Raw genomic sequence first — 15652 nt, 5'->3', positions numbered from 1 at the left:
ATGTTAAAAATTTGTTCACATGTGATATAACCAATCACATGAAAACATTTCAATATCACATGTGAAATTGTGATTTTGACATTTACATAAGGGGGCGAAAAACCCAAAATATATAGCTCATAACGAGGAGTTTGGGGTGGTGGAGGAGCTGCAGCAGCAAACAGCGTTGACATGAAGACATTAGCATAGTGTGATGTGTCATGTTGTAATGGCCATGTTACATTACTAGTCAGCTGATAGCCACACAACTGTAAATGAACTAGTGATTGTGAAGCATGAATGAAACAGCTGATGCCACTCAGCTGATGCAAGCACTTCAGTGTGCTCCCTGAACTAAAGCTATGCTTAAGTAGATGTCAACAATTGTTGTTGCCAGTTGTCAGTTTTGTCTTAAAATGTAAGAAAATATAGTCAAAAATACCCATCACCATTTCCCAGGACTCAGCAGTGTGAAACCAAAAGTTTAGTAACTAAATTGATATTAAACAGAGAAACTGGAGCCCTAGAATTTTTGGCACTTTTGCTTGATGAATGACTTAAACTATTAATCAGTTATAGAAATGGTTGCTGATAAAGTTTCAATCAACTTATTGACTAAAAACGCTAGTAACTGTGATTGGGATTTTTTTTTCTAAAATGTGTAAATGAATCCATGGTAGAGGACATTCACTCTTTTCTGCATCTGAAGTGCAAGATCTATTCTGAGTTTTGGACATTTTTGAAAGTAAAATATTTTGACCCCTCCTCACTTCTTCAACAAATATAAATATCCTTACAAATGTGTGGGTTTGTGTTTCTAGTTCCCACTTTTAACAAATGAAAAAAAGTTGCAGCATAAAATCAATTATCTGTAATGTTGACCAAAGAGAACAAAAATGCCTCCAATCAAGTAGCATTGAGGTAGATTGTAGTTTTTTTCTTTAATCAAAACACAATGTTTGCACAACATCTTTCTTTCTGTACAGTAACGTTCACAACAGAAATCCTCAAATGTAAGGTAGGATTGCCAAACATGACAGTGATGAGATTAATTTTACTACACAGTAAGAGTGTGCCTAAAACATCTGTAAGTGCTTAGTTATGACAGTACATCAACCCATGCTATTCAGTTATTGTTGAGTATCAGTCATTTCTTGAACATGAGTAGCTATGCAGTGTACATTTTATTTTTACTTATTTATTTATTTATATAGCGCCAATTCATAACAGAAGTTATCTCATTGCACTTTTCCTATAGAGCAGGTCTAGACCGTACTCTTTATAATATTAATTAAAGAAACCCAACAAATCCCACCATGAGCAAGCATTTGGCGACAGTGGCAAGAAAAAACTTCTTTTGTGTACCACTGTGTGCTTTCTTTACTCCATTCACATCCCTTCCTGACAATCTTTAGGCTTATTATTTGTGTTCCTCGGCTGTATCACACTGGACTTGTCTGAAACGCTTGTTGCAGCATTATTTTATTGTGTGGCTGCTTTGACTGACCTATTAAACCACCCCAGGCACTCAATCATTTCAGATAGGCTGACTTTAATTTCCTCATAAAAGTACTAAAACTGAAAATTGTGGTAGTACATCTGTTTGCTCATCCTTCCTTTAGTCATTCTTTTTGAGTGCAGCAGTCTAATTGTCAGGCTTCAAACTAATGATAGCATTTTGTCTCCAGCGCTATCATTTGGGCTCACTTAAAACAGTGGGCATCAAAGTCCCCAGAAGATCAGCAATATTAGACAGCAAGAATTTCATTTCATCTCTACTCCTTGTCATTCAGTAGTCAAATCACAGCACACAAAATGTTGGGTTTTACAGAGCTTTAGTGTAAACAACACGATGACTTTCACCATATTTCTAAATATGGAAATTGGAAACCTGCTCTGGCAGCTAGAAAGTGCTTCCTAGAAATACAGTATGCACACAAGCTGCAAGTGTCTCATATTAAATGGGAAAAGTACATATCTCAATAACCTTGCGTTACACTTGTAAACATCGTAAGGTCCTTTCAGGAGGGAAATGGAAAAATATACCTTCAGAATGCAGCAGGTGACTGAAAAGCATCTGAAAGTTGCCTTTGTGTGTATTGCGCAAAATGGCACGTCCATTTCTCCATGCATTCTGTGATCAGTTCATGAGGAAAGCATACGCCAGCAAAGGAATTCTCACAGTTCTCAAAAAAATAGCCATTAAAGCAGACAAATTATCTTTTTTAATTATCTTTTTTAGGTTGGCTCATGATTAAGAAGTCTTTAGTGTATAGCTTCAAACATTGGCCCTCTGTTGGAATACCAATCAAGCACTCAAAAAACATCTCATCTGTGTGGGTAAGATGGCAGTTTGGAACATCTCTTCCATTCTTGTTATCCCAGTCAAGGCCCCACAAGCTGTTAGACGTGGGTCTGCATGCGTTTCTGCTGAGGCCTGGTGAGGTCTGAGTTCTGGGAGGAGGACGAAGCCGAGGTCTTGCTGTCCTTGTCGAACTGCACGTAGCCGTCCTGCTTGCTATAGCTGCTGACGCTGCTGTCACATTGCGTGTCGATGAAGGAGCTGGAGTCGCTAAGTGAGCTCCTCTGAAATTCCCGCTCACACAGTTCGATGGAGCTGCTGCCCATTCCCAGGATGAAGCGCTGAGTGTAGTCGCACAGGCGGTTGGGGCCGGATCCCAGGGTGTTGTAGATGTTGGTGAAGGACATGCCAGTCGGCACCCGCTGCTTGCCCATAGTCATAGTTTCAGCAGGTGGGCTTCGGACTATGTTGGGCGTCTGGCTGGGGGCCAGGGACATGGTGGGGGTGGTGTGGTGCTTATTGAAGGTGTTGACACTGTAGTAGCCGTTGGTGGGGTCCTTTTACATGCAAAATAAGCAAAAAAGATTAATTCCAAAAGTTGCATTGAGGCAATAAACAAACTAGTTTATTTTTGTTGCCTCCTATTAATGAATCAATGCTTTCCTTTTACACTCGTAGAAAAGGTTTCAGTCGTAGTCATCTGGACACTGTGGGACACTTTGGGCAGATTGAATCTCAGCCCACCATTTCTGTTCAAAGAGGGGTTTTCTTTTTCACAAAAATGAGTTTCAAAAAAGAAAACCCCTCTTTGAACAGAAATGGTGGTCTGAGATTTAATCTGCTCAAAGTCTATCACAGTGTATTAGCACCTTGGTCACGCCAGTCATATGCTAATCAGGTAACACAGAGTAGCTTAAATTTCTAGTTCCCGTCCCATTTTTTCACAATTGAGAATGACTTCCGGATGGGAGACGAAACGTCTTGATTCTGAAAACAGTGTCCAGATGACTACGACTGAAACCATTTCTACAATAGAAAACTCCTGGACGAATGAGGGACTACACCGTCTTATTTCCTTTTACTCCCAACTACATTTATGTAAAATGAATTTCTGAAACACAGTGGATCTATAAAACTCACTCGCACAAAAAATGAAAAGAAAATGCAAAACGAGAGCTGGTTTTCTAATCCCCCTGTACTCTTTTTCACTTTCTACCCTGAGAGTCAAAAGTAGACCCACAAACACTATTTGGAAAATAGGATGATGAATACAAGAAATTAATAAACAGGCTAATTTGTACAACAAGAAAAAGCAGATAAAATGCTTTAGTGGTGTGAGTCACCTGCCTGTGAATCAGAAACCCCACTTAGGTAATTAATGCTCTGCAATATCCACATTTGTGCAGTGTATATTGCAGGATATATTGATACATTTTATTGTCTGTCAAATCATTTGCAAGACTGCACAGCATGTCTGTCATTGCTCTTTTTAATACCATCGCTGACATGAACTTACTTGTCCATGTCTGCTACTGTGCAAAAAAGTAGGGAAGACAGCAAAAATGTAGTTTCATGTTGGCAGAATATAAACAGTGGTGTGAAAAAGTGTTTGCTCCCTTCCTGATTTCTAATTTTTTTGCATGTTTGTCACACTTAAATGTTTCAGATCGTCAAACAAATTTAAATATTAGTCAAAGACAACACAAGTAAACACAAAATGCAGTTTTTAAATGAAGGTTGTTATTATTAAGGGAACACAAAATCCAAACCTACATGGCCCTGTGTGAAATAGTGATTGCCCCCTAAACCTTAATAACTGGTTGGGCCACCCTTAGCAGCAACAACTGCAATCAAGCATTTGCGATAACTTTAACAGCGCTGTGGAGGAATTTTGGCCCGCTCATCTTTGCAGAATTGTTGTAATTCAGCCACATTGGAGGGTTTTCGAGCATGAACTGCCTTTTTAAGGTCATGCCACAGCATCTCAATAGGATTCAGGTCAGGACTTTGACTAGGCCACTCCAAAGTCTTCATTTTGTTCTTCTTCAGCCATTCTTGCTGGTGTGTTTTGGATCATTGTCCTGCTGCAGAATCCGCTTCAGCTTGAGGTTACTGACAGATGGCCGGACATTCTCCTTCAGGAGTTTTTGGTAGACAGCAGAATTCATGGTTCCATTTGTCACAGCAAGTCTTCCAGGTCCTGAAACAGCAACACAGCCCCAGACCATCAAACTACCACCACCATATTTTACTGTTGGTATGATGTTGATGATGAAACGCGGTGTTACTTTTACACCAGATGTAATGGGACACACACCTTCCAAAAAGTTCAACTTTTGTCTCGTCAGTCAACAGAGTATTTTCTCAAAAGTCTTGGGGATCATCAAGATGTTTTCTGGCAAAAATGAGACAAGCCTTAATGTTCTTTTTGCTCAGCAGTGGTTTTCATCTTGGAACTCTGCCATGCAGGCCATTTTTGCCAAGTGAGGCCTGCAGTTCTTTGGATGTTCTTGTGGGGTATCTAAATGGCTGAAGAAGAACAAAATGACTTTAGAGTGGCCTAGTCAAAGTCCTGACCTGAATCCTATTGAGATGCTGTGGCATGACTTTAAAAAGGCAGTTCATCAGAATCAGAATCAGAAATTCTTTACTGATCCCCGATGAGAAACTCTTTTGTTCGAGCAGGTCACTATCACGTCAGTGCACACAGGAATAGAAGTACTAAGCAAAAAATATAATACACTATAAAACAGGTCAGATATATTAAGTACCAAGTGAGTATAAGTATAAAATTAAAACAAGTGTAAAGTACAAAGTGGATTTACCAGTTAATGATAAGTATGTACAGTATAATAATACAACGTAATAATACAAGTAGTAAATAATAGTGCATGAACTGTTAAGTGTAGCCTATTATTATAATGAGATGGTGGATATTGCACAGTAGTAATAGAAGTATGAATAAATATCAATAAATAGAGAATTTTAAACTAAAAAGAGTATATTGCACAGCAGTTTTAACACAGAATATTGCACAATTATGTCAAGTATTGCAGTGATGTTAATGATCAGTGTCCAGTTTAATGACTTAGGGTCATATAAACTAACACTTAGAGGGAGGAGTTAAAGAGTTTGATGGCCACAGGCAAGAATGACTTCCTGTGGCGCTCTGCGGTGCTTTTTGGGGGGATGAGTCTTCCGCTGAAGGTACTCCTTTGTTTGACCAGCACGTCATGGAGTGGGTGGGAGACACTGTCCAAGATGGCATGTAGTTTGGCCAGCATCCTCTTCTCTGACACCGCCGCCAGAGAGTCCAGCTCACACCCACAATGTCACTGGCCTTGCGGATCAGTTTGTTGAGTCTGTTAGTGTCCGCTACCCTCAGCCTGCTGCCCCAGCATGCAATAGCATACAGGATAGCACTGGCCACCACAGACTCATAAAACATCTTCAGCATTGTCCAGCAGATGTTGAAGGACCTCAGCCTCCTCAGAAAATAGAGGCGGCTCTGGCCCTTCCTGTAAAGAGCTTGAGTGTTCTTAGCCCAGTCCAGTTTATTGTCCATATGTACTCCCAGGTACTTGTAATCCTCTACAATGTCCGCCCTGCCCCCCTGGATGAAAACTGGGGTCACTGGCGCCTTGGCCCTTCGTAGGTCTACAACCAGCTCCTTAGACTTTGTCGCATTGAGCTGCAGATTGTTCTGCTCACACCATGAAACAAAGTTCCCCACCACAGCCCTGTACTCAGTCTCATCACCACTGCTGATACATCCCACCACAGCAGAGTCATCAGAAAACTTCTGAAGGTGGCAGGACTGTGTGGTAGCTGAAGTCCATGGTGTAGATGGTGAAGAGGAAGGGAGAGAGGACAGTCCCCTGAGGGGCCCCAGTGTTGCTGACCACGCTGTCCGACACACAGTGCTGCAGATGCACATGCTGTGGTCTTCTAGTCAGGTAGTCAACAATCCAGGACACGTGGGGGGCATCCACCTGCATCGCTGCCAGCTTCTCACCCAGTGGATGGTGGGAATGGTGTTGAAAGCACTGGAGAAGTCAAAAAACATGATCCTAACTGTGCTTTCCAGCTTGTCCAGGTGGGTGTAGATTCGAATCAGCAGGAAGATGATGGCATCCTCATCTCCCAGCTGGGGCTGGTAGGCAAACTGAAGGGGGTCCAGGAGGGGTCTGACCATGAGCCGCAGCTGTTCCAGCACCAGTCTCTCCAGGGTCTTCATTATGTGGGAGGTCAGTGCCACCGGTCTGTAGTCCTTGGAACCACTGGGACACGGCGTCTTCAGCACAGGAACAAGGCAAGATATCTTCCACAGAACAGGGACCCTTTGAAGACTCAGGCTCAGGTTGAAGACATGTTGAAGGACTCCACATAGCTGGGGGGCACATGCTTTTAGCACCCCGGGGCTAACTCCATCAGGGCCTGCAGCCTTGTTTGAGTAGAATTTCATCAGCTGTCCTCTCACCTGGTCAGTAGTCAGACACACAGTAGAGGTTACAGGCGGGGGAGGGGGGGAGTCATCAGTCTGAAGAGGGCTGTTAGCCTGATAGCCAGTTGAGGGGGGAGTAGGACTTTCGCAGGAAGATGGAGGAGGGGGGAGCAGTGGACTCAGAGGAGCTTGAGGGCCGACAGCAGCTGAGTTAGAGGAGGGATGAGCACTAGCTGGTGTGTTGAATCTGTTAAAGAACAGATTAAGTTTGTTGGCCCTTTCCAAGCTGCCTTCAACTCCTCTGCTGCCAGTCGGTTTGAAGCCAGTGATGCTCTTCATGTCGCTCCAGACCTCTCTCATGTTGTTCTGCTGGAGTTTCCACTCCAGCTTCCTCCTGTACTTCTCCTTGGCCTCCCTGATTTTCAGCTTCAGTTCATCCTGGATTGCCCTCACCTCCTCCCTATTACCAGCAGTAAAGGCCCTCCTCTTGGCATTCAGGATGTCTTTGATGTCCTTTGTTACCCACAGTTTGTTATTTGGATAACAATGGACCATCTTAGTTGGGACATTGCAGTCCACACAGAAGTTAATGTAGCCAGTGATGCACTCAGTGAGCCTGTTAATGTCCTCTCCATGGGGCTCATAGAGTGCATCCCAGTTTGTCACCTCAAAACATTCCTGCAGTGTCCCATAGGTGTCCTCTGACCATCTCCTCACTGTCCTTTTGGTCGCAGGCTGCCTTTTAACCAGAGGCACATAGCAGGGTTTGAGGTGAACCAGGTTGTGGTCTGACCTACCCAGGGGAGGGAGGGGGGAAGCGATACTCTGCTTGATAGTAACATGGCCAGGTTTACACCATCTGTTGTTGACCAGAACAGCAAGCCCGCCAACTTTCCTCTTACCGCTCCCGATGTGATTCCTGTCGGCCCGAAAAGTCTGAAAGCCGTCAATGGAAACGTTATTATCTGGGATATCCTGGTGTAGCCATATCTCTGAGAAGCACACCAAACTACGCTCACGGAACTCCGTCTGACTCTGGGCTAACGCCGTTAGCTCATCCATTTTATTCGCCAGTCACGTTGCCCATTACGAGAGAAGGCAGACACGGCTTAAATCTTTTGTTCTTAAGTCTCTTTTGTCAGGACCCTTCTCTCTTTCCTTGCCGCTTCGGTCCACCTCTGCATCCTCAGTGTGTCCTCCTCCAGATCTCAGTGGGGATATTGGTTGTCCTGTCTTGGACCTAAAATAATGCTGCTAACTTCATGCTTAAAAACTCCCCAATGTGGCTGAATTACAACAATTCTGCAGAGATGAGTTGGCCAAAATTCCTCCACAGCGCTGTAAAACACTCATTGCAAGTTATCGCAAATGCTTGATTGCTGCTAAGGGTGGCCCAACCAGTTATTAGGTTTAAGGGGGCGGGGGGGCAATCACTTTTTCACACAGGGCCATGTAGGTTTGGATTTTGTTTTCCCTTAATAATAACAACCTTCATTTAAAAACTGTATTTTGTGTTTACTTGTGTTATCTTTGAGTAATATTTAAATTTGTTTGATGATCTGAAACATTTAAGTGTGACAAACATGCAAAAAAATAAGAAATCAGGAAGGGGGCAAACACTTTTTTACACCACTTTATGTAGAAAAGTAAATCAACTAGGAAGAACAGTATTAGCAGGTAGAACACTGAAAGGTGTGTTGACGAACATCCACATCATCTGTGGATACAAATCTCTATGGAAGCATGGATGGGCTGTTGCAGACAACTTCATTACTGTCAGTCTTCTGTCTAGTAAACTGACTGAGGGATTTCTTTGTGAGGATTAAGATGTGACTGTGCTGAGTTTTAAATTAGTATGATGCAGTAGAAAGAACATGGTTGACTAAATGAGAGTAATATGAGCCTGACTTATCAAACCAGACCTAAAATAATGCTGCTGCTATAGAGCTAATTGAGAAATACAGACATAAATAACTTTAATGGTTATCTCTTTCTACTAATTTCCCCAGACAGTTCAAATGGAAAATTAACAGGGAGAGGCAATCATAAATTTCTCTCTTTGTTTATCTCCTCTGTGTGTCCCAACCTGCAGGCTATTAGACAAACTGAATTTGTGAATTTTGTCTCTTGCACATTTCCTTTATGGAATACAGTAGATAATATGAATTAAACAGCTGCTTCTCTGGTAATTAATTGCTTGTGACAAGTGACTCTTGAAAAGAGTTAAAATCAATTAGCTCTTTAGACTCCTACAATTTGAACACCCCTATATAACCCTCTCTTTGCCTCTGCAAATAAAAGGGCATTAGCTCTCTGAAGCTGAATCATCATATTTCCTGCTGTATTCCTTGCAGTTGATATTTGGCCTAAATATTCTCAGTGTTCACCCACCTGGATGTGCTGGAACTCCTTCTCTTCTTCCTGGAGCACCTCTAGCTGCTTCAGCACAGGCTCCTGCTGGAACTCACCACATTCAATCTGCATCATGGTTAATCAGGGTCGTCAGAAGTTGTGCATAGTGAATACAGTTGACTAGAAAAACTTAGAAAATGCATATCAAGCTGACGACAAAAGCCCACATCACAGCATTAAACTGCATTCACTTACCATCATCTGTTTGATGCACGTATGCTCCTCGCTGTCCCGTGCTGCATTGTGATCCTTGTGGACAATCTCCACCCGAATGTCATTTTTTGCTGAAACCACTCCTTTGAGATCTGGATGAGAGGGAGAGACGGAGCAGTGCGGCTGATTGTTGGTGTAGACTGATAGATGCATTGGTTCTGTGTCACACTGTTTCTCCGCCTAATGCACTCAAGGCAGCTTCAAAAGTCACAGCTTTCCTCAGATCTCACTGCAGCGGTGGTAATGAAGACTGTGGTGCATACACACTAAATCCCATCTTGGTAACACTCACTTGTCCCCTACCCTCATGGTGCAATACTGATCAATATCTGCAATCTAATAATGCAGCTGTGTGTAGTTGGCCTAAGAGTATGAATATAAAATGCCTGGCCTGTCACAATGATTAGTTTACTTCAGCTCACAGAGGCAACAGCAGGCTCTAATGATCCTGAGTCCACTTTTTTTTGGGCTGTGTTATCTACTTTGCAAATGTTATCACAGCACTGCGGCTGTTAAATTAATTAACTAACAGTCCCTGGGTACAACATGGCTAAGTGGTACACAATTACAAAGGGGATACTTCACCTGAAGTTAGCAGGAAACAAAAGCCGAAAACTTATTTTTCATAGAAGGAACAGAGCATTCTCTGGGGTGAGCTTTTATTTATCTCTGAAGGCATGTAATCTATTAAACTGTTTCATAACAGGTGTTTTACAATGCAGTAAAATACTTGCTCAAAATATTATATTGCTATTGGTAATATTGCTCAAAAGCATTTCTTGTTAGGTTAGAGTGTTCTCTAAACTTGTTCTAACACTATGGCAGACAATATATAACAATATATAATATCTATCAATAGTAATGTGGCATAATGAATTTAATAGTTTATTTTGGATTTAGAAATCACTTAGCCATGTTAATTGCATTATAAATGTCACAGGTGAAAATATAATTTTCATGTTCATATTGGAACACTGGTATGTATCCAAAAAGCACTTTATTTCTGGTGTGCACATTGTTGTCCAAAAATTTGTGTGTATCTGACAGGTTTCACTACTGTCTGATTTCTACCTCCTCTGCTCTGTCACGAAAACTTTGTGCAGAGCCTGTAGGAATTTAGATTTTTGTCAGAGTGGTGTCTTCTTTAGTATACATTGGAAAAAGGTTGTGACCCAGAGAAGGACTTCTTCTGTTTAGGCTAAGATGAACTTTTATTTTTGTACACTATGGTATGAAGGTGGTATAGAGAATGCATTACTCAGGGATGACATTAGATTTTTTTCTAGAATTATACAACAATAAAGTCAGCCAAAACACTCAAAAACACTGATGATTGTCCAGTGGAAGCATCTGTAGGCACTGCTCATCATACTGCGAGCATGGAATCATTCAAACACTGTTTGAAAGGCCTTACTCTCTGTTTTCACATCTCTCTGGCATGAAAGGGACACAGGAAGAGAAGACATGACTAGATGGACATCCTCTGTAGACAGAAACAACAGAGCAGTTAACAGAAACCATCTCAAAGACAAAAAAAATGTTCTCTCTGATATTCCAGTGATAGCGCTACAGGCCACCAAGCTCTACCAGGACAATAGTCATATGTGGGAAATCATGCCCTTCACACAGTGACGTAGATATAAACAGAGTCAAGGTAAACTCTATCTTTAGACAAACACTTACAATGCAATCAAATATTCTTGTAAGAGCCTTCATAGGGAGCAGAGGCAGAGCTGGAGGCCAAATTGTGCATGAACCCAAATCAAAGGTTACACCAACTGAACTGAAGGAATGTATACACTGTATAACATAATGGATCAATATCATGATTGTTCCTTTCAATCATGTTGGTGTAACCCTTGGGTCCCAACATTTATACATTTTCAGCTTAGAGACAGAAAAGGTTGAATGTCAGTATTGGGTGAAATTTCGCTGATCAAAAGTCAGCATAGGGCCAAAGAAAATGTTTTTCTCTGTGACTGTCAATGCAACAAAACTCAAAAGAGATTCAAGACACTTTTAGACTGAATTTGGAGCTCCTTTGTTGTCTCATGAGCAGGATCCACTTGTATAGAATAACACCCCCACCCCCCCACCCCCACCCCCACCCCCACCCCCCATTGCCTTCTGGTATCTTTGTCTGACCCAAAGCTTTAATACAGTAAGATCTTACTTCTCTGGAATCTGGTGCAGCAGAAAGCACCTAACGTTCCCAGGAGGATGGAGAGGGCTAAGAAGGCTCCCACTGACACACCGATGATGACAGTCAGTCGCAGAGTCTCTGAACAAACACAGCAGGACATTTCAAAAAGACTTAGCTGTCCCCCTTCCTCCCACACGCATATGTGCACACACACACTGACACACCAGCACATAATTTGTTTTATTATTCATGAGGCCAGTGTTTACTCTTTACAGGCTAAGAACAATTACCATCAACACACAGGGCTTTGTTCAAGGATTTCTTCGATATCATTCTGTGGATCCCATGACAGGATCTCTGGAAGCTTTCCAGCAGGAAATTGTGTGACCTTAAGTGGGTTTGACAGGCTGGTCAGGAGACATAATTCATGTGAGGCAAGACAAAAGTTATAGTTTGACCTTCCAGATCAAGTCTAGATATTTGCTCAGTCTCTTTAAGGAACAGTAGCTTGGAAAAATATTTTGATTCATTTTTGACTCATACACTATGTGGGCAGCTGTGGCTTAGTGGTAGAGAGGGTCATCCACCAATTGGAAGGTCGGAAGGCCTTCGGTGTGTGAGTGTGAGTGAATGATTAGTTTATTTCCTTGAACTGATGAGCAGTTGGCATCTGCCATCAGTGTCTGAATGTGTGTGAATGGGGTGAATGCGATATGTAGTGTGTGAAGCTACTAGTACAGTCCATTTACAGTACAATTACAGTTGTTTGTGAAAGTTGAATGTGTGATCACCCCTAACATGACTTTCACAGATAAGACTTGGATGACCAATAAAACCCCATGACACTGAGTTGTTGACCTCACACTGAGAGTTATCTCAGGTCTTAAACATACTCTGGAAAATAATTTTTTCCTCCAGGAACTAGACAGGCATCATTACGTCTCATCCAGTCTCTTTTTACAACTAACCACACACAGACACACATTAGTGCACTTATTTGCATTGGCAGTGATTGTTGCTATAAAACAAAACCCTGTGTTGTAAACGCACTAGTTGACAGGACTGGTGGGTGTGTGGAGGTGAGTGAAAAAAACGGGTTAGAGGTATATTATTTCTAACAACATAATTTGGGCGCTCACTACAATGCGTATGTATATAAATAAATAACTGTATATATTGTTTTATTTTATTAATTTTATATGTTACCCTATTCTAATATAAATTTAATTATCTGTAATGTTCTATATGTGTAGCATGAAGGAACTACAAGATCATGCTCTTCTCCTGTGGAATCAGATCCCAGTTTGGGTTCGAGAGGCAGACACCATCTCCACATTTAAGAGTAGGCTTAAGACTTCCCCAGAATCATTAAAATTGATGGCCTTAACATTGATCTAATGTATTGTTGAATTATCAAAGACACTTTCATGTTTTTGTTGAGAAATATTGAGGAAATCATTGAGAGAAAACCTTAACATGGTAAAATGGTAAATGGACTGTACTTACAGTATATAGTGCCTTTCTGACTACTCAAAGTGCTTCAACTACATATCACATTCACACACTGATGGCAGGTGCCAACTGCTCATCAGTTGAAAGTAACTAATCATTCACAGCCCTCGGTGTGTGAATGATTAGTACGGGACTGTACGGTGGGTCCCCAGTTCTCCAATGGGACTGATGCTCACAGCATCTTATAGCGCCGCGGTCAGGTTAATATTGGAGTGAATGGACGGCCGGAGCAGTTCCTCTGAGCGTCTAATATTGCTACAGATGGTTTTACATTGGAATTAATTGAAAGCCTGGTGCGTCTCATTCAGACGCTAAAGGGGACCTTGTGTGTATGTATGAGACACCAAGGAGCGTGACAAAACGTTGGTATTTGACGACCTGGGAATGAGAACAGGTCTCTCCCTTCCTCTTCACCATCTACACCACAGACTTCAGCTACCACACAGAGTCCTGCCACCTTCAGAAGTTTTCTGATGACTCTGCTGTGGTGGGATGTATCAGCGGTGGTGATGAGACGGAGTAAAGGGCTGTGGTGGGTAACTTTGTTTCATGGTGCGAGCAGAACCATCTGCAGCTCAATGCGACAAAGTCAAAGGAGCTTGTTGTAGATCTATGGAGGGCCAAGGCACCAGTGACCCCGGTTTCCATCCAGGGGGTCAGTGTGGACATTGTGGAGGACTACAAGTACCTGGGAGTACACTTAGATGACAAACTGGACTGGACCAAGAACACTCAGGCTGTTTATAGGAAGGGCCAGAGCCGCCTCTATTTTCTGAGGAGGCTGAGGTCCTTCAACATCTGCCGGACGATGCTGAAGATGTTCTATGAGTCTGTGGTGGCCAGTGCTATCCTGTATGCTGTTGCATGCTGGGGCAGCAGGCTAAAGGTAGCGGACGCCAACAGACTCAATAAACTGATCCGCAAGGCCAGTGACATTGTGGGGGTGGAGCTGGACTCTCTGGCAGTGGTGTCAGAGAGGAGGATGCTGGGTAAATTACATGCCATCTTGGACAGTGTCTCCCACCCGCTCCATGACGTGCTGGTCAAACAAAGGAGCACCTTCAGCGGAAGACTCATCCCACCAAAAAGCACCACAGAGCGCCACAGGAAGTCATTCTTGCCTGTGGTCATCAGACTCTTTAACTCCTCCCTCTAAGGGTTAGTCTGTTTGACCCTAGGTCACTAAACTGGACATTGAGCATTACATCTCCGCCATAATTAATAATAATTGTGCAATATTCTGTGTACTACTTCCGTGCAATATTAGTTTTTCCTTGTTAGTTTTTTCTTATTTATTGCTACTGATACTATATACCTCAATTACTCTTCGACAGTACATGCACCTCCGCTTATTAATATTATTTATTACATAAGTAGTTACATTGAATTTTAGACTGTACTTTCATCATCAACCAGTAAACCCACTTGGTACTTGACACTTAGTTTATCTTATACTTATACCGACATGATACTTAATTTATTTCTGACCTGTTTTATAGTGTTTATAGTGTATCATATCGTTTTCTAGTACTTTCTCCTGTGTGCACTGACGTAAAGACGAGCTACTGTAACAAAGAGTTTCCCTACGGGGATCAATAAAGTATTTCTGATTCTGATTCTGATTCTGATTCTGGTTGTGCAGATGAGTTACATCTGTGCTCTCAAATGATTTTGGTAAGCCCTCATATAAAGAATTAGTTCACACTAATTATTTGTCCTCACCTGAAAAACAGCAGCATTGCTCATTGGTCAGCATGTTTACATTTTCTCGACACACGACCTCTTGCTGTTAAAATAATAATGACTGTTCTCTCCAAAGAAACAACAGTACTGCTCATTTACTATATTATACTATAAAATATACTGTATAGGTCTATGTTTAGGTCCAGTAGTTAACCATCGGTTGGCAGATCAGCAAATGAAGTCATATGGGTTGATTAAGGCAATGACAAACCTATTTTGTTGTGAATTCAGTAATTTGTGGTTATCATACACAAAACAGAACAACCTGCTAACCAGCTGTTCCTCCAAGCAATTTGAGGGAACAAATCAATAATTTGTGTGTAAAAATTGTAATTTTCAACATTTTTGGTAACTTATACCATAGATATGTTTCTTTATTTTTGACATGGCAGCTATGATGACTTGTGTACTGTTGTTCAGTTACAGTGACACTGCAAGAAGCCTGTAACATGAACTTCCCCCGATGCAACATTTTGATTGGAATAAAAACAAGCATGCTGAAAATGCAGTCAGTTTTAAATACTGAATACCAGCAGCTTTAATTGGTGTCAGTAATATCAGTGTGAGATTTAACTACCAAGTGATCAGCTACATTAAGATTTCTGTCTGATATTTTGTTATCCTCACCTTGCTCTTTGAGCCGTATAATCTCAGTGTCAGAGCCGAAGCTGTTCCATGCCGTGCAGTTGTAGATAGTCTGGAAATCAGCAGGGACAATGTTACTCATGGTCAGCGTGGAGATCACCCCCTCCGCAGTACTGACCGTCTCCACAGTGTAGCGTCCAGATGTCCCTGACTCTAAAACTGTCTCCTTCCAGGACCAGGCCTGTGGGACAACATACATGTTAGTGGGAGCACACCTATAATGAAATGTTAAATGGTTATTCACACATACGTACAGTAT

At 41.9% G+C, this 15652-nt stretch overlaps 1 protein-coding gene across 5 annotated transcripts in view; it reads right to left on the bottom strand.

Annotated features, from left to right (window-relative positions):
• Positions 1 to 895: 895 nt before the first annotated feature.
• LOC122888246 (kin of IRRE-like protein 3) overlaps positions 896 to 15652 on the bottom strand; it is a 301529-nt gene continuing 286772 nt past the window's right edge. For 4 of the 5 annotated variants that reach the window (XM_044222434.1, XM_044222436.1, XM_044222435.1 and 1 more), the window contains 6 exons: positions 15376 to 15574; positions 11524 to 11631; positions 10765 to 10833; positions 9333 to 9442; positions 9117 to 9203; positions 896 to 2838 (listed from right to left, as the gene is read on the bottom strand). In XM_044222434.1, the coding sequence (XP_044078369.1) occupies positions 2383 to 2838; positions 9117 to 9203; positions 9333 to 9442; positions 10765 to 10833; positions 11524 to 11631; positions 15376 to 15574 (1029 nt within the window). In that variant the 3' untranslated portion in view covers positions 896 to 2382. The remainder of the gene's footprint in view (positions 2839 to 9116; positions 9204 to 9332; positions 9443 to 10764; positions 10834 to 11523; positions 11632 to 15375; positions 15575 to 15652) is intronic. The other variant, XM_044222437.1, reaches the window with a different exon arrangement.

Source organism: Siniperca chuatsi, linkage group LG14 (assembly GCF_020085105.1).
Source record: "Siniperca chuatsi isolate FFG_IHB_CAS linkage group LG14, ASM2008510v1, whole genome shotgun sequence".
In the NCBI taxonomy this organism is placed as follows: Eukaryota; Metazoa; Chordata; class Actinopteri; order Centrarchiformes; family Sinipercidae; genus Siniperca; species Siniperca chuatsi.
This window is presented reverse-complemented; position numbering and strand designations above follow the sequence as displayed.